This window comes from Equus caballus, chromosome 18 (genome assembly GCF_041296265.1).
Source record: "Equus caballus isolate H_3958 breed thoroughbred chromosome 18, TB-T2T, whole genome shotgun sequence".
NCBI lineage: Eukaryota > Metazoa > Chordata > Mammalia > Perissodactyla > Equidae > Equus > Equus caballus.
Window position 1 is genome coordinate 76,563,682 of NC_091701.1, and position 19,119 is coordinate 76,582,800.

At 49.4% G+C, this 19,119-nt stretch overlaps 1 protein-coding gene across 13 annotated transcripts in view; it reads left to right on the plus strand.

Annotated features, from left to right (window-relative positions):
* Positions 1-910: 910 nt before the first annotated feature.
* Positions 911-19,119, plus strand: part of LOC100146423 (aldehyde oxidase-like) — a 73,907-nt gene continuing 55,698 nt past the window's right edge. For 11 of the 13 annotated variants that reach the window (XR_011428141.1, XR_011428137.1, XR_011428139.1 and 8 more), the window contains exons 1-10: positions 1,078-1,269; positions 3,740-3,797; positions 5,301-5,397; positions 6,300-6,408; positions 7,824-7,950; positions 9,907-9,968; positions 12,534-12,623; positions 14,948-15,028; positions 16,785-16,929; positions 18,213-18,305. Coding sequence is in view for 8 of the 13 variants with exons in the window: in XM_070240627.1 (XP_070096728.1) it covers positions 1,216-1,269; positions 3,740-3,797; positions 5,301-5,397; positions 6,300-6,408; positions 7,824-7,950; positions 9,907-9,968; positions 12,534-12,623; positions 14,948-15,028; positions 16,785-16,929; positions 18,213-18,305 (916 nt within the window). In the remaining 5 variants the exon portion in view is untranslated. 13 annotated transcript variants of the gene reach the window in all.

Below are 19,119 nucleotides of genomic sequence, written 5' to 3' on the forward strand. Positions count from 1 at the left end.
GACGAGTGTGCTTGGGACCCAGGCATCAGAACTGTAAAGAGAGTTGGAGGCTGCCGACAGCGTGGCATGAGGAGGGTTTTCTGGAACAGCTCGTGGGGCGGGATTCTGCAGCCGCATCTGGACCGAGTGGGAAAGAGGACGTTCCTCCGTTGGCCATGCCGAGAGGATGCCAGGTCTCTGCTGTCTCCGCCTGAGGCACTGTCACACGGTGATTCACCTTAACACAAAGGCTGACTCTCGGCCGTGTGCCGGCCCCACACCCGCGGGAAGGAAGTGTCCGGAACAGGAAGTCTGGCTTCCTCCCCTGAAACCAGACCCGAGCAGCTACCTGCTTCACCGCAGAGAGGCCAGTCCCGGGCTCTAAAAGTCTTCATGCCTTTAGCAGAAGGAGTAAGAACTGCTTGGCTTATCCACCGATGTCTAACAGGACATGTTCAGAGAGACCCACAAGGGTATTTTCCTTTTAGCAAGTCTCTGTCTGTGCACTTACTGATGTCGTAAGCCAGGAGATCTTGGTTTTAGTTCCTGCTTTGCCATTTACTTCCTGCACGACCTGAGCCACTGAGATCACGGGCCTCACTTTACTTATCTGTAAAGTGGTTGCCTTGACTAGATCACTATTTTCCAGTGGAAGCATCCTGTCAGTGGGAGGAAGTAGGAAGGATACAGAGCGGCTGGGTGGATGTGACGCCCCGCCTCCACTTTAACTGGGACACAAGCTGGTCTTGTCCATATGATTTCCAGCGAGGAGACATTTCTGCAGCTGAAGTAAGAAATGTTGGAGAAGTGGGAGGCCTCAGAAAGCCCACTTGTAGCTCTTTTGGAAACGAATGAAATCCATGCGGGATGTATTCCCGGGGCTGAGTCATTGTGCAGAGTGGGCTTACGTTGTTTGTGGTCTTCACACTGAAGCCCGCCAACCTCAGGAAAAGCCAGAAGAGGTGTGGGCTGTGTGCAGCAAGCTCTGGAGCGGGATTGGTGGGAGGCGGAGTGAGGCCCGGGGTGAGAGGCTGGGCCACGCGGGCGCCTGGACTTAAAAGGCCGGGAGGCAAGGAAGTCTCCACCCGCTGCCCTGCTCTCAGGGGCTCCAGGCAGCCGGCTTCACTCAGGGAGGGCTCTCAGTTGCCTGGCCCCAAATCCTGCCCGCTCGTTTCTGGGGCTGGTGCCCAGGAGCCTTCCGCCCTGGAGCGTGAGGCGAAGCTTCTTACAGGTGCAATGCCCCACCTGTCGAGATCCGACGAGTTGGTTTTCTTCGTGAACGGGAGGAAGGTAAGTGCTGGGTGACACCCTGGCTGGCAGAGACAGCAGGAGCCCACTAGCTCCAGGGGAGCCCTTGTGGCCCATTTGGGTGGAGCCCCCTCCAGTCAGGACAAGGAGCCAGGGACTGGAACCCTACACATTTGGCCTGTTCCCCCTCGGTCGGAGCTCAGCCTTGGGGGTGCGGGCGGGAGGCGGTAAAGCTCCAGGGTTACCCGCACGAGCCTGCGGGCAGACTGTGCATTCGTGTATAACCTTATGCAAGTTACTTCAACCCCCGGAGTCTCAGAGCTCCCTCTTTAGAGCCCACCTCCTGCAGCTTTTGTAAAGATTAAAAGAGAGACGCTTCCCTCGTTGGTTAGGAACCCCTAAGGGCTTGTAAGGTATTGAGCCCTGGCTCTCACGCATGGGAAGCACTTCGTCTAGTAACACCTTGATCCTCAAACCCAGGAGGAGAAGAAATGCAGCTTGCTTTCTTTTTCTATTCATCAACTTTATTTTCTGAGCCTCCATTACACAGAATTGGTTGAAAGGTAATTGCAGCCCACTTTCTGTCCCCCTCTTGCCTGGGTTGCAGCTAAGTTCCAGGGGGAACATGGATAACAAGATGTTCTTCTATTGCCCCTGGTCCCAGCACTCTCCCTCCGGTCCTCACCATCAGTGCACGCAGGCCACTAGTGAGCCCTCAGTGCCCTCTGCCAGGCCCACCGCTCTTGTGAGTCTGTCTGTCTCTCAAAGGAACCATTCTGCAGCTCCCAAAGCAGGTGGCCTCTCCTCCAGGGCCCTCAGCCCTCCAATCCTGCAAACCTAACTGAGATCTTGTCATGTCCCCCCCGGGCCCCACCCCCGCCCCAGGGCTCGGCCCAAGAAAGGAGACAGAATGTAGAGCCTCTAAGCTGTCATCCACCCCCTTCTAATCTCTCTCTTGCAGCCAGTGTCCACGGCCAACAACCAGCACACATTCTTCCAAAACTGTCGCTCATGAGCTGGGGCCCTTGTTTGTCCCACTGGCCTCAGCTTTGGGGGTCCCTTCCTCTATTTTCTGTTCCACATCCCTCCTGAGTCATGAGCCCAGAGTGAGGTGGCTGCAGCCAGAACAGGGCATAAATCAAGGGTTAGAGGAAACACAGATGTGTGCGGTCGGGGTGGTGTCAGGTAGATAATAAAAATATCCAACCACGTTCTCAATAAACAGCTTTTGAAGATCTGTGGTGGGGGGAAGGGCAGGCGGAGGAGGGCTTCTTTCGCTGATCGGAGCCCCCTGGAGATTCAGAAAGCAGTTGAATTTTAACATCTCAACTTGGAAGCATCTCCCTCCGTACTTTTTCATTCTTTGAGGTCTACACAAGTTCACATTTTTCTTCTGGGGAGAAAGGAAGAATTAACGTGAATAGGCCACTGTATCTTCCTTTCCTCTGATGCAACAGAATGGAGGGAGGTGTTTGCAGGACATCCCAGAACAAAGCCAAAGGAAATATCCCAAAATAAGCAGATGAGAAAGAAGCATCAAGGAAGGTCCCTCCACGGCTTTTGAACGCTAAATCCCCAACTTTTCAAGATAAGGGAGGGAGGAACGTTAGTGCTCTGCCAGAGCATCCTGGGTCCTGAGCTGGGGCAACAAGGCTCACCATCAGCCACTCTGCCAGGGAGGGGATTGGAACACTCTGGGGCCTCTCCAGGGTGACGGCAATTCTCCCCACCCCCCTCTCTGCCACCACCTCTTCAGATCCCTGATGTCATCAAATGTACTCTCCACCAGAGGTGAATCAGAGGGGCCAGCATAGAAACACTTCCTATCCATCTTTCTTTTTCTTTTTTTTGAGGAAGATTAGCCCTGAGCTAACATCTGCTGCCAATGCTCCTCTTTTTGTTGAGGAAGACTGGCCCTGAGCCCACATCCATGCCCATCTTCCTCTACTTTATCCGTGGGACGCCTACCACAGCATGGCTGGCCAAGCAGTGCCATGTCCACACCCGGGATCTGAACCGGCGAACCCCGGGCCGCCAAAGCAGGACGTGCACACTTAACCTCTGCGTCACCGGGTGGCCCTTTTACCCATCTTTCTTCCCTCCAGGACCCTTCATTTCGTGCATGCACATGCACACACACGTACGCGCACGCACACACACAGCATCCCAGTCCCTCCCCAGCTTGAATATTTTAAGAGTACAAAAGACTGGGTTGAAAGATTCCACAAAAATAGAGAGAAGAGCAAACATGAACAACTTGGCTCCCAGGGCGTCTTTACGCAGCTGCAGTTCTCAGCTCTAACAACACGTAAGGCCGTTGTTGCCACACTTGCTGGGTGAGTTCCTGCTCTGAAAATGCGTGTGAAAGTTGTGTGCCCTCAGAGCACAAAAAAACAGGGCAGGTGAAACCGGGCCTCATATTACACCCCAATCCCTAAATCAAGCCGCAGCAGACATTCTACCGGTCACTGATTTAATCCCCATAATCACCTCTGTTCTGTTCCCAACACAGGTGCTGGAGAGGAACGCAGACCCGGAAGTCACACTGCTGACCTTCCTACGAAAGAACTGGACCCTTTTGACCATGTTTTGGCCGTGTCTATGTTTTCCTTGAAACTTAGGCCAGCTGTGACCATGAGAACTGATCAGACTTCCCCATCCCCAGACGGTCAGCCCCTCCGCCACTCTCTGTTTGCTTTTGGCAATGGTTTAAGGGTATTAAGTTAACTGGGCTACTTGTTGAGGATAAAATTTCCCCAGAGGTCCTTATATCCTGCTTTAATACCAGTGAAATATAAGCTAAGCTCCTCACGTCAGCACTAATTGTTCCCGTAAGGGCTTTCTGGATGCCCAGCAGGCGGTTAGGTAACAAAGGTTTGTGTCACCTGTGCCTGCCCTGCAGGGAAACCAGCTTCTCCAGACTCTGGGAGAGCCTGATCGTAGGGGAAGATCGCCTTTCCTACATCTGTCGTCTGCCACCGTTTTACGCTCTGAAAGGTAGATCGTAACAGCAAACATAGTGTAATTGGTGAATCTAATGGCTCTCCCAGAGAAGCCAACAAGAACCAAATTAATGAGAAAAATTACAAATTGATGGAATCAGCCCCTCTGCAAGTTTTGTTTAAAAGCCCACATGGTTTTTAATTAGTAGTCGATATTTGAAAATAAGGAAATCTCATATTTGTAAAAATCAAGATTTTTCAGCTTCTCATGAAAAATGAGAAGATAGTCATTCCTGCGTTACAGTGGACCTGCCTAGGGCTGAGCAGGGACTGTCCCTAGTCCTCTGTCTAAAGTGGGGCGTGAGCTCCCAGTTACACCCAGCCCACTCCACTCACTGACATACCCTCTCTGAGAAGCATTTGAGTTATGGCTTAATTTAGATGAACAAGCCCCATGGCTTTCAAAAAAGAAAAAAAAAAGTCAGTGATTCCGAAGTCTTCTTAGCAATTCTAGTGAACTACATCCAGTCCATAAACTGTGTGGAAATCGACCACAGTCTGGGAGAAGGATGACTAAAGAAAAGGGGTGGAGGCTGAAACTAGATTTGGGGTTGGACCTGGACGATTGCCCTTAGGAGGTGGAGCCGAGGGGCGCTCAGGGTGGGCCGTGATAAGCATGCACTTTCTCCAAAGGCTCACTCGCTTGCTCTCAAATGCAATACCAGCTGCTGGGCAAAACTAGTAACACCGCTAGAAAGCAGTTGTCTTCCGATCATATGATTGGAACCCGGAAGAACACCTGCGATGGAAATAGGATTTTTCCAAAGGGCTTTTTCATCCATTACCCTCCAAGATGCTTATGATAAACCTGTGAAGATCAAGTAGGTATTACTTTCCCCTCTTTGCAAGCGAGAAAGCAGGCAGGGAGAGGTTAATATGTCGAGTGTCACACAGCTAATAAGATATGGAGTGGCCTTTACTGACACCTGGAGGCAGGCAGGCGACTGATTCCTCAGACCTGCACCTCACCCCACAAAGAAGACCTTCCTGGCTAGAGACACCCTGGGGAGGCCGCTATCATGGAGGCAACATGTCCGCCCTGGAATCTTTTCCTTGACCACCCCTTTCCAGTACGCCTCACGGGAACCAAGTATGTCTGCGGAAGAGGAGGCTGTGGGGCCTGCACCGTGATGGTGTCGAAGCACGACCCCGTGTCCAGGAAGATAAGGTATCCTGCCCAGAGGCCGGAGGAGGCTTTGCTTCTTTGCCAGCCTTGTATTCTCACCTCACAGCCAAAGATCTCTAAGGATCTTCCAGTCTTGCAATTTTCGCTCTCTATAGATCTTAGACCCCTCTGAAAACCTGAGAAAAGCTGGGAGCCCTCTACTCAGAAAACACACAGTTTCAGGGCGATCATGGACCTCCCAAGGCCCAGGTTAACAAACCCCAATGTACGCAAAGCATTCATTTTACCGATGAGGAGACTGAGGATCAGAGACGAAATGACTTGTTCAAGGTCATACGACTAGCAAGCTGTAGAATAAGGACTTGACCCCACGTTTTCTGGCTCTGAAGCGAATGCCTTTTCTACTGTTGGACTCTGCAGGGACCTGGGCCATGACTCCATCCTTTAATTAAGGGCCAGATTCCAGGACTTGGGCTGTTCCCAAATCCACTGGCCCAAGAAATGACTTCAGAACACAGACCACCCAACACTGTTGAGGGACCTTACATGGAGAGTTTAAAATTAACAAGCAAAAAAATTCTCCAATATGAGTAGAAGACAGAGGTGTGCCTTTGGCCTGTTGTGGGGTCAGTGTCCTAATGAACACTGGTTGAGGTCTAACCACACTCCTGATGACCCGAGCCCACTCTCATTGAGTCCAGACCCAGGTGGGTCTGTTCTGGGCTTGGAAAATTTTTCTGAAGTTCAGAATGCCCCTACTCACCCTAAGGATCCCCAATTCGTGCAGATAATACAGTCAGCAGAGAGGACTCTAAATTCTTCCTCTCTGACGCCCCTCCAGTTCCCCATTCCCTAGGCTGAATGAGAAGCCTGGGGGTTTCCCGCTGCCCATGAGGCATAACTGTGTCACTCCTCTTGGTTTTCCTTGTACTTCTCATACAAAGACACTTCTCCGTCACTGCGTGCCTGGTGCCCATCTGCTCTCTGTATGGAGCTGCTGTCACCACCGTGGAAGGTGTTGGAAGCATCAAAACCAGGCTTCACCCGGTGCAGGTGAGAGCACGTCCTCATCGTCTCACTTCTTGACTTTACCTTTTTGACCAATGCTGCACTCACAGTGCTGCCTGGGGCTGCCAGGGTGGGGTCAGGTGAGTACAAGCTTTGGATGCATATTGACCAAGATGATAATAATATCTGTGAAGTGGTTTAAAAGAAGCCTGGAAATCCTTCCACATTTTATTAGATGATCATCGTTTTTCTTATTTTTTCTACTTGAATGATAAGCAGGACTTTAAAAACATCAATTAACACCTATTGGACTATGCTGTGGGACAAATATTGTACAACGGATGTTATGCATAGAATGAAATGTCTCTGCGGCTAACAGGATCAAATTCAGGGTTACCTCCTATGGTATGGGGTTCTTGGGAGTAAAATCAGAATTGAGGGTGACTGTGCCAGAGCACAAGGACAGTTGTTTCTCCAAATCTTAACTTGAAGATGGAAAAGAGAGGCTGGTTTTAAGAGTACTGTGACCTGCATTGGCAGAAAACACATGAATTTCTCTGTCACTGTCACAGGGTTTGGAGTGTCATAGGTCCAGATCCACCAACACTGCAAGGCCTTCCAGGCAGGAGGAGCCCAAAGGGTCTCTGGGTTTAACCACGTGAAAATCGATTCCAGGAAGGTCAGCAAAGGCAAAGAACGCAGGAAATTTTCCTAGAGTCCCTGAGGAGATCAGAAAGGACGTTCACAGCAAGGCTGATGAACCCGAATCCTAGGATGACATTCGGAATCTAGAGCAGGGCTCCCAAACTTCAGAGCGCTGAGACCCAGCAGGGAGCTTGTTGCAAACGCAGATTCTGAGTCAGGAGGTTTGGAGCAGAGGCCTGAGGTTCTGCCTTCTTATGAGCTCCTGGTGGAACCAACACCGCTGGTCCCGGGGCTGCACTTTAAATAGCAAGGATCTAGGACACAGACCACAATCTTGGACCTTTGAAAGGAGAGCTCCTTCTGAGCTAACACAAAAGAATTTAAAGAAGAAAGTGAAGTGAGGTCAACAGGAGATAGTCTCCAAGCTCATCAAAAAGAGGCGGCCCCACGGGCAGAACTAAGACATGGAGGTGTTCCAGAAAGCTGTTTCTGAAACCTACTCATAATTTCCTTTTACTGATGATTTTTGGAGACTTCTTCCCACTCTGGGAATCAAGGCTGCACGCTGCTAATTCCCCATTAGAAGGAACTGGGCATTTGAGCTTGAGAAGCGATTGTAACGCTAGAACAGGGCTTCTGAGTCACCTGCTCCAGGAGCAGCGTGGGAAAGGGGGCACTGGCCATCTCTGAGCAATGGGAGGAGGGCTTCTCAGGGCCTGGGCTCCCCCATGACAAGGGAGACGCAGCACACAGACCCTCCCCCCTGAGAGGCGGAGGCAGCAGGCAGGCAGGCCCGTGACCACATGTTCTTCCAGGAGAGGATTGCCAAGAGCCACGGCACCCAGTGCGGGTTCTGCACCCCTGGGATGGTGATGTCCATGTACACGCTGCTCAGGAACCACCCACAGCCCTCTGAGGAGCAGCTCATGGAAGCCCTGGGAGGTAGGTCTGACATGGGGAAACCCCTCCACCCACCTGAGGCCAGGTGGGAAGTGTGCCTCAGGCTCCCCCAGCCCACATCATCCCAACCCAGCTCAGGCCCTCCCTCAGTTGTTTCTGAAGTAGCCACAGTTCACCCAGGAGCAGGGAAGAATGTCAGGCTATGCCCTGCTTATCAGAGCACTTGCTGGAGAGAACCCACTGCACGTGGACCATACCCCCGTCTTGACACTCCACGTCTCTGCACAGTGACTTATTTGGCTGCCTTCGTTAGAGCTGTTGTAACAAAGCACCACAAACTGGGTGGGTCAAAACAACAGGAATTTCTTCTTTCACGGTTCTGGAGGCGACAAGTCTGAAATCAAGGTGTCAGCAGGGCCGTGCTCCTGCAGAAGGCTCTGGAGGAGGAGTCTCCCTTGCCTCTTTCGAGTTCTGGGGGTTGACAACTCTCCTGGCATTCCTTGACTCGTGGATTCATCACTCCCGTCTCTGCCTCCATCTTCTCACGGCCTCCCCTCTGTGTGTCTGAGTCCAAATTTCCCTCCTCTTCTAAGGACTCCAGTCACCGGATTAGGGCGCACCCAATCCAGTATGACCTCAGTTTAACTTGAGTACATCTGCAGAGACCCTATTTCCAGATGAGGTCACATTCACAGGAGACACAGGTTAGGACCTCAACAAGTCTTTTGGGGGGACACGGTTTAACCCATAACAGAGCCCTCCACATATTGAAAGGATCCTTTAAAATTTGCAATGGGTTACTACCGCGTGGGGTCTTTAGTAACTTAACAGGGTATTTGTTTAAATGCAGACCCCCGGTCCTTCTTCAGTTCTCTTGATTTAAGTTACTAACAGGGAGTTCACAGACATATCCCCTTTGCAGGATCAATAGACATCATTTTCAGGCGTCAACAATCCCTAAACCAGTCACCTGTTGGATACACAGATTCTTAGACTGAGGACTGGAGGCTGAGCACAGACACACTCTCTGAATCTGCCAGTTGCTGGTGGATTTCCTCCACTCCTCTCCATTACAGAAAATCAGATCAAGTCATCGAAATCTTCCCCTCCTTAGGGCCTTCCACTCTGTGAGGTCCTCCAACAGCTCCTCGCCCCTCGAGTGTGGCCAAGCCTCCCCTACTTCACGAGGCAGTCAGGGAAGTCCAACAGACGTCCTGCTGGCCAGTCTCCTCTCGACCCGCGATTCCTCTGCACTGTTCCACATCTGCGCCTTGCTTGTGCTGCTCTGTGAACCCCGAACGCTCTCCCCTGCTTTCCACCCACCCAGTGCTTGCTCATCCTTCAAGCCCTGGCTTCCTTGTGAGGCCTCCTTGGACGAACTCTACTCCACACAGAGCCTGCTCCACCCCACCCCCACACCTTCGTCCTTGGAAACCTAAGCTTCTCAAACTGCCCTGCAGTGGGATTACCTGCACACTTCTTAAACAAAGATTCCTGGGCCCACCCCTGGAGGTTTTGATTCAGGAGAATTGGAGAAGGGCCAGCGATCTGCATTTTAAACAAATACCCGCAGGAAATTCTGACGCAGTGACCCAAAAGCCACTGAGGAGCACTTCTAACAAGTAGTCCAAGGCAGATCCTTCGCTCCTCTGGGGCCTGAGAAATGGCCTAGAGTTTCCTGTCTTAGGATCCCTGTATCTTACACGCTGTCTGAAATATAGGTGCCGTCAATAGACATGTGTTGAATGAATGAACAAATTAATCGATGGATGCAAGTGAGCTCACCAGATGGACCGTCATCTTCTTTAGGACAGAATAAAACTGGAGTTGAGGTGGTAGGAAGGATAATAGTCTAAGAAGAGGAAAAAAGCACTGAACGGTCTGGCAGGTATTTAAATACTCTCAAAAAAAAGACAAAACCACCTGCGTCTGTTTTAACTTCCAAAAGAAACCAGTAAAAATACAGCCCACTGATACCCATCCTTCTTCTCCGGTTAGGCAACCTTTGCCGCTGCACTGGGTATCGGCCAATTCTCGAGAGTGGGAGGACCTTCTGTGCGGTGAGTAGGTGACTGTGGAGACACCCTAAAGAGCAAGAACGACGGTGACAGCAGGTCAAGGCTGGGAAGACAGGAGTTGAGTGTTTTAGGCCATCTAAACAGACTATAAGGGAGACCAAGGGAGTTAGCTCCAACTGACTCACGGGAGTTTGAGCTGTTCATTGAGAAGGGGGTGAACCTGGCACCACCCCTGATGTCCCACCACACAGGGAAGTCAGGGGATCTAACCAGCCACCCAGATGTCTTCCATGACTCACTGAGCGAGGCTTCAGGACAGGACAGGTACTAGGGCTCCAGCAAACCCAAGGAGACAGTAAAGGGTAGAGTTTGCTTTGGGGAAGCAAGGTTTGTTCCAAGAATCCAGACCAGTTGGGAAAGTGTGAGCTGATACAAAGGAAGAACACGCAGAGTGGAATCCAAAATTCACCCCAGATATAAGAGCACAGGGAGTTTCCTCTACAGGAGGGGAGACCTCACTGGGCTGCTGTGAAGAGCAAACGAGAAATCATGGGCAAAGCATGTAGCAAAGTCTTGCTTGGCGCTTAATAAGAACTCAACAGTTCCTACTGTTGCTGAGGATGCTGTTGACGCCATGAAGAGTCCTTCACAGGAGACCACACATGCTCATCTGAGGGCGGGACGGATGTGGGCAGTACCACCCTCAGACCCAAGCACGGGGAGCCCCACACTTCAGAGGGCCCCTCACAAGGCCTCCTCCAGCCTTTCTCAGAAGGCCATGGGGCCAAGGTGACTTGTTCACCTGGAGCCCTCATCTCTTTTCTAGACAGCGCTCCAGGTATGGTCTTCCCGAGCCCATCTTCCTAGGGCGGATCGTAACAGCCAGTATGTCCACCCCTAGGTCAAAGGGTGCACAACAACTGGCTGTTTTGGAGGCAACGGAAGAGCTGAGACATGCAGGCTGGGGTGCTCACATGGTGTTTGAGACCCCTCTCAGCCCAAAAGAGAGCTGGGGGGGAAGAGAAGGGCAGCAGAGGGGCTCCATCTGTACTCTTGCCCCAGCTCCACAAATAGTGGAGGTAGACCTGGAAATGGACCAGCAGGAGTGTCCTGCTCCCCAGAGCCAGGCCGGTGCAGGCGTGTCCCAGACTCCCGCTGCCACACGGGGGAGCCAAATGCCACACGGGGGAGCCAAAGGTACCGAGCTGAGAAACAAAACATTCAGCTGATAAACCCATGAAATTGCTGGCGTAAATGGAAAAGCACTTGTGAAATATAAATAAAGGAAGTCAAAGGAATCCTCTCTCCATCTGGAATGTGGATGTCACCAGCTTTCTAGGCACAGACTCTGGGGATAAAGGCAAAAGTGTGGTGGGAGACCCAGCTTCCAGCCAGCAGTCCCCAGTTCCTTACTGGTCAAGGAGCTAGCCCGGTGGGAACCCCCAAGGCTCATATCCACCAGGCCCAGAGAAGACTTGCTCTTTTCTGTTGTCACTGACTCAGGGCCCATCCTGGAAGCTCTCAGACCTTCCAGGAAGGGAGCAAGCGCTGCTTGCTGGGCCCAGCCGGTTTTGCTTCTCGGGCAGAATTAAGATCTGGGCAGAGACAGAGAAGTGGGGTGTCTGGAAGAAAGTATTTTATTAGGCGAAATAACTTGAGGAACAAGATACAAGAGGTAAGTGTGGGGGAATCGAGAAATGAAAAAGCTGGCAACTGACGCCTGCTTTAAAATCCTGATTGTCCGGTCAGTCCCCGTCAACCGCGAGCAGATCCCAAAGGTCGGGGATTTTCTTTTTTTTCTCTCAATTTTCCTTTTTCTTTTCTTTTTCTCTTTCTTTTTTTAAGGTCCTTATATGACTGATAGCATTCAGTGTTGTGGATGTCACATATGCTAGAGAATGGATAAACTGTCATTCCCCTAAGAAGTATCTTCTCAGTTAATTCTACCGCTAGGAATTCACCTAAGAAAAACTTCGGCGAGGTCCACAAAACCGTACACATAGTGAACGGAAATGTTCATTATAATGTTATTTATAGTTATAAAGTGTAGGGGAAAACCTAACAATATGTCAATAGCAAGTTTTACAAATATGTTCTGAAATAACCGGAAGATGGACTTTATGCAATCAGCAAAGTTATATTTTAAAGAGATTTTAATGATGTGGAAAAAGACTCACAATATAAATTAAAAATAGGCAGATAAATGAACAAAACAAAAGCAAATAGACAAAAAGGCAAAATAAAACTATATTGCACTATAAGCATAGTACAAATATATATTATGTCCAAATATTATCAGTGGCCCAGGGTCATGACAGTTTGTCTTTTATGCTTCTCTACATTCTATGCTATTGTCTTAAATTATATGTTATATTATACTTTATATTTTTGTATATATTTTATATCATTTTATATATTCTATATGTATAATTTTGTTTTTGAAAAAATAAAGCAAAAGAAGAAAGACCTCTGATTATCTCTGTTCCAACAGAAACCAGCAAAAGTGACTAAAACCGTCTGGAGCCTCTTTTAAGTTGCCAACCTTTCAAGCACACACCCAGCCACCTATTTAAAAGTGTTTCATCTCAAAACATTTCCCCTCCCTAGGAGTCAAGTGGCTGTCAGCAGAAAGGAAGAGGAAAATGCTGCTTGGACCAGGGAGAAAATGCCGCTTCCTCGCTTGGCAGGGAAAGTGACGTGAGTCCTGGGTTCTGTCCTCTCCCTGAGCGTGTGGCTCCGAGCCACCCGGCGCCCACACTGTGCTGCTGGGTTTGGGGGCCCCTTCTCTGCTTTGCTGACAGGGTCCAGGCTGCCTGCAGGAACCAGCACTTCCCACGGGAGCTGGGAAAGGGGCGAGGTACAGCCCCGCTGAAGCCCAGGCCGAACAACAGAACAAAATCCGCTCAGGCAGGAGACAAAAGACCTCCCCAGCTAGGACGAGTCCCGTGCTCGGAGGAAACGGGTTCCTGTGCCTGGCCCCACCCTGTCACTGTGTCTCCATCGTAGAGAGAGGGCACTGCAGCCTCAGGAAGGCTGAGAGCCAGCCCAAAGCACGTGGCGAGTTCACGGCCCCACCGCTGGGAGTCCAGCCTGAAACATCGCAGTGCCTGGCTTTGCTCTCTCAGAGGGGCTTGTTTCCAAAAAAGACCCACTGCCAAGTTCTTAAAGGAATTACTTAGAGAAGCGGGAAGACAGGACAGAACAGAGTCGGCTCCCTGTGGACCAGGAGATCCGAGGGAACAGGGCTGGCCTCCGAGGCAACAGCCAGCGTCTCCCTCCTGGATCTGGCTCTCTCCCTCAGGCCTACCTCGTTCTGTTCTCAGCCTCCCACTGTCACCTTATTTTGGTTTGAAGATGGCGTGCAACAGAACAGAAGGGTGTTGCCAAGGAAAGTGGGCCGTGCCCCGCCGACCCCCACCCCGGCCATTCCACAGAGGATGAGCACCTTAGAGGGGTGAACACGTGCTAAGTCTGCTTCTGGGTTTTGCGGCCTCAGGAATTCACCACGGCAATGACTGTGCTCTGGGGACCACCTGAATTACTTTAACCAAACCCAGAAGAACATGATATTTAAACTGGAATGTGCCCTGATATTCATTTATAAAGAGAAACACAATTATAAAGTGGATCTTACTATCCCTGAGCCTCATGTCCTTTCCCCATAAGAAACCACACATGGAGGCCACAATAGAATGAGAAGGTTGATGGTGAGTGTGGATGCAGAGCAGCCGGGTCATCTTGAGGGTCGCATCACAGAAGCCTCCACTCCCTGACCAGGGAGGACCTGCTGGCTGGCAGGTGTCTGCCCCCAGACTCCCCTTTCTCTTTCAGCTGTGTCAACACCTTGCACTGGGTAACTGCTAAGTCTGGGCCCACCACCTGTTCAGGGGAACTTTTAATTCTTCCTCTCTGACTCATTATGTTTGTTTCACATTTTAATTCTCAGACAGAATCTCATTTCTAGGTTTTAGAGAAACACCACATTATTGTTTGCAGGTACCACCTACACTTCTAATTCCAGCTAACACAGAATTTAATCATTCGGGTGTTGGCCTGTGATGCTCAATCTGGGGTCCTGCTGAGAACCTTTACAGGAACAATTGCAAGTTTTCCTTCTGGAACCTGGGACAATAGACAGAGGGGGTGGGCAAATGTCAGGCCATTTCACCTAATTGTCACAATTACCCTTCAAAATGGGCATTATTTCCTGTTAACCTCCAGAAAGCTTGAGTCCTTCCCCCAGGAAAGGGCAGAGACAGGGCAGAGCTGAGAATGAACCGATCTGTCTGCCCCGACAGCCACCAGGCTCTGCTCCCTGTCACAGGCCTGGTCCTGCATCCCACAGTTCTCTCCCAACGGATCTCTGCAGGGATGAAAGCTAAAACAGCTGTGATTCAGGCAGGAGCAGCCGGGGTAACTTCTCATGGCGCTTGAGTCTCCCAGTCTGTAAATGGAGATGATAATTTACTTTCTTTGTACAATTGTTATGAGGATTAAATACATTATTAATGCACATAAAGGCATTTGGAAGGTAAGCTCACCTCACACTCCACTTATCCTTAATAAATGCTAACTACTGTTGTTCAATTAGTGGGGCACATGTGTGTTTACACATGAGCATGTATGTTTAGAGTCATTTTTACCTAAACTACAGGACTTATCAGAGCTTTTAGCATTTTGAATCCTGACTTGACAGATGAGAGGATGGTAGCTGGGGTACAGTGGAGAGGATTTCCCAAGCTTGTTTGACCTCTGGTAGTTTTTCATAAACTGTCTTGGTGTTTCACAAGATAATGTTTGAAATATTTCACAGAATATCCTTTTTTTTAGTGTCATATTAGCAGCAAATCCATATTTCTCTAACAAAAAAATCCTATTTAGAACAATTTGGTTTGAATTGTTTCCCTGCACAAGGAGAGTAGGAGGGTTAGTACTGTGTTCATTTTGCCTAATTAAAGAATTGCGACGCCGTTTCCAGTCGAACTGGGCTGACACACCCATCTTCTTCTGCCTTTACAAAGATTTGCACAGAGTTGTTTGCGAAAGACGAGTTCCAGCCCTTGGACCCTACCCAGGAGCTCATATTTCCCCCAGAACTCTTGGTAAGATGAGTCGGGTGTTTTATGTGCCTGTTTGAATGTCACTGGTTGTTAACCCAGTTTTCTAAAACAACCCTCTCCTTCCTGTGAAATTGTCGAACTGTGGACATGTTCGATCAGCTCCAGATGCCCGTCCCTGCCCGGCTTCCCGGCCTGGCTCAGGCCGCACGCGCGGGCCTCAGCTCAGGCTATTTGTCAAACGATATCATCGTTCCTCCCGTCACTGTCCTCTACACTGCGTCCCTGCTGACTGTCCCCAGCAAGGCAGCCTTGCTCAGCTTCTGCGTTGGTCTTTCCAGCCGCTCCAGTACGTTGACCCCAAGCAGCACTTCCAGGCCCCCCATCCCTCACTCTTCCCTCTGTCGGCATCTCTGTCTTTCCTCTGGGGCATCCAGGGAGCCCATTCTGTAAAATACCTACTTCTGAAGGGGTTCAGATGTGTTCGTTTATTCATTCAACAAATATTTATTCATTCAGCAATGTGCCAGGCACTGTTCTAGGTACTGAATGTGCAGCAGGGAACAAAACTAACAAAAAGACCTGCCCTCGAGGAGTTTGTAACCTGCTGGGAGAGACAGACGATAAGCAAGATGATAGACAAGAGATATACAGTGTGTTAGCAAGTGAGAAGGAGAAAAAATAAAACAGAGACGGGAGATAGGATGCTGGGAGTTGCAACTTGAAATATTCCAGCCAGAGAAGACTTCTCTGAGAAGGTAACATTTGAGGAAAGTCCTGAAGGAGGTGAGGGGCTGGCCACAGAGATCCGTGGAGGAAGAGCAATCCAGGCAGTGGGCCCAGCAAGGGCAGAGGTGCGAAGGGTGGGAGAGCCGGAGGTCCTAGAGGTCAGAAAGCCGCGGGGGGCGGGGACCCTGCTGGACTTAGGGCTTTCACTCCGCGTGAGATGACAGCTCTCAGGGAGGCTGGGCAGAGGAGGAATATGCTCCTATTAACGTTGCAGTGGGATCTGGGGTGTTCTGGCTGCTGGGATGGGAACAGCCTTGGGAGGGGCAAGGGAAGAAGCAGGGATCCCAGGTCCAGGAAGACCCCAGAGGAGGAGGGCGTTTTTCCTTCTGGGGGTCCTTTTCCGGGGCTTGGAAGAGGATGGGATATGAGGAGCTCAGCTTGGGACATGTTAAATTTGAGATGCCTATTACACAGCTAAGAGGAGACGTTGAGTCCTCATTCAGCTATATGAATTCCGATTTCAGAGGAAAAGTCCAGGCTGAAGATATTAATTTAGAACCATTAATATAATTATGAATTATGTGTGAGGAAGATTGGCCCTGAGCTAACATCTGTGCCAATCTTCCTCTGTTTTATGTGGGATGCCACCACAGCACGACCTGATGAGTAGGGCTAGGTCCACGCCTGGGATCCGAACCTGCAAACTCTGGGCCGCCAAAGCAGAGTGTGCGAACTTAAGCACTATGCCACCAGGCTGGCTTCTAATTATGATTTTTAAAGCCATGATACTAAATTATGTTAAATTATTCCATACTGAAGGGTCAATGACAGGTGCCAGCTTATATTGTCATTTGTCTCCAAAGAGCTACACGTTAACCAGTCTTAAGATAACGGAGTAAACATCTAATTATGGGATCCCGGCATAGCCAATGGGTGTAGTGAGTATCTGTTAGGTCAAGTGGACCCCAGGAGCCCTGAACTTTCTCTAGAGGAACATACCTTCACCTGGGCTCTTAATAGCCCAGGAAGACAGGTGTGCACACGGACACACACACTTGTCATTTGCCCTTAGAGAATGGCGGAGAACCCAGAAAAGCGAACGCTGACCTTTCATGGAGAGAGGGTTACCTGGATCTCCCCCGGGACCCTCAAGGATCTCCTGGAGCTGAAAGTGAAACACCCCGACGCCCCTCTCATCCTGGGCAACACCTCACTGGGTGAGTGACGACAACAGTTCTCAGGCCACACCAACGCCGAGCTGGACCTCCCATCCTCCTCTGCTCTCAGTCTACAAAAGTTATTGTTTAAGGACAAAAACCTCATCTTTGCAACAAAAAGACTATAACAATACATTATAAAAGTAGACTATTACATTATATATGATATACAATTATGATTATATATAATGATAAGTTGTATGTGTTATAGTAACAATATAGAATTGTGATACAACATTATTATGTTATAATATAATAAAATTGGCCTCCAAAGTTGGATGTCCATATGCCCTGGCAGTGTGCAGGGTGACCCCTTGAGGTGTGGGGAAAAAGTATTAGAGGTTTTTAAATAATTTATCTTGTCCCTTTTTATTTTGTGTTTGTTAAATACTGAGTAGATATAATAGAATTTTATATAATACATGTGGATATATTAACAGTGCACACCCAGTTATCACTCCCACCCAGTTTAAGAACAAGAACTTTGGGGCTGGCCTGGTGGCGCAGCGGTTATGTTTGCACATCCCGCTTTGGTGGCCTGGGGTTCGCTGGTTCGGATCCTGGGTGTGGACATGGCACTGCTTGGCACACCATGCTGTGGTAGGCATCCCACATATAAAGTAGAGGAAGATGGGCACAGATGTTAGCTCAGGGCTAATCTTCCTCAAAAAAAAAAAAAAGAATGAGAACTTCGCCAAGAACTTTGAAGGCCCATGGTCCGTCCCAAACCACATCCCCTTCCCTTCCCTTCCTCTCAGAGGCTCTCGTTAGCTGAACATGGTGGTCAGTCTCTTCCATATTTTTACAATTTTGCCATATACATTTGTACCCCTAACCAATTTGTCAATTAGTTTTGTGTATTTTTGAACTCACATAAATAGACTGACATGATATTACTCTTCCACAATTTGCTTTGTTCATTCAACATTCTTGACCAAAGATTCGCCCATATTGTCGCCTGCAGCTGTGCTGGATTCCACTGCGTGACTACGGCATGATCTGCCTGTCCATTCTACTTCGAAGGACATGTTTTTTCAGGAATCTCTCATCCATTTTACTTCCTATTTGCATACACTTGTAGTGAGTGTATAAATACATGTCCTGGGAGAGCATGCTCTGCAAATTCACTTGGCAGGGTGTATGGCCACTGCTTTCACATCTATTCACATTTATTGTCAATTTTTAAAATTAGTATCTGAATATTTTTTATGAGAAAATTTCAATGCCAATAAAAGGCATTTTGCCTTTCCTAACTGTCTCTAAAATATATATTTACTTTCCAGGACCTGCAAAGAAATCTCAAGGACATTTTCACCCAGTTCTCCTCTCTCCTGCTAGGATTTCTGAGCTGAGTATGGTGTCCACAACAAGCGAGGGTGAGTTCCTGGTGTTCTCAGTAAGATATCAGTGGTCCCTGCACTGAACTTACACTTGCCAAATAGCGCGGACCTTTGTCCATCTCGTACCTTTGTCTTGTCTGGCCTGTTTCCCCTCTTCATCGTTTTTCCGATGTGATGCTGCATCCCCACCATGAACCTTTACTATCGAAAACTTTGCCCAGAAGATGAGGTATTCAGATGATATCACTCAAGACCTTGCGGTCACCTGCAGGATTCTTGCCTATAAAATGCCATGGTGACCTAGAGACAGCGAATTTGCAGTGTCACTTTGACGGGAAGACAGCGCCAGAGAACTGGTGCTAGCAATCGGTTAAGCGGTCAATTCCAGGGAGGGAGGATGTCTGCAGGGGGACAGTAGAAGTATTATCTGGCACTTGAATGCTACTTGTCTCTTAGGGACAGTGACAAGGGGCAAAATGGGACAAAGACCTACCCGGGCAAGCATCCCCCAGTCATTTGCAACATCCGTTAAGGGCCCACTCTGTGCAGATACCACATCAGCAAGGCGGCACTCACGAAGTAGGAAGGAAACGTGCAAGACTCTTTCTTCGAGAAGCACAGCAAAGCTTTTGACAAAAGGAACCACATTATGGCGCTTTCCTCATCCCCAGAGCTCCCAGCACGTAAGGACTGTCTGTGCACCTGATGCTCAGTCAACGACCGACAAATGACGTGACAGGAAATCCGAGTGAACACCTGGGTGAGGAACGCGAATTTGGGACGCAGTGGAAACAATGACTTCCTCAACTTAACCAACACGGAGGTTGACCGAACTGAAGGATTCAATCCA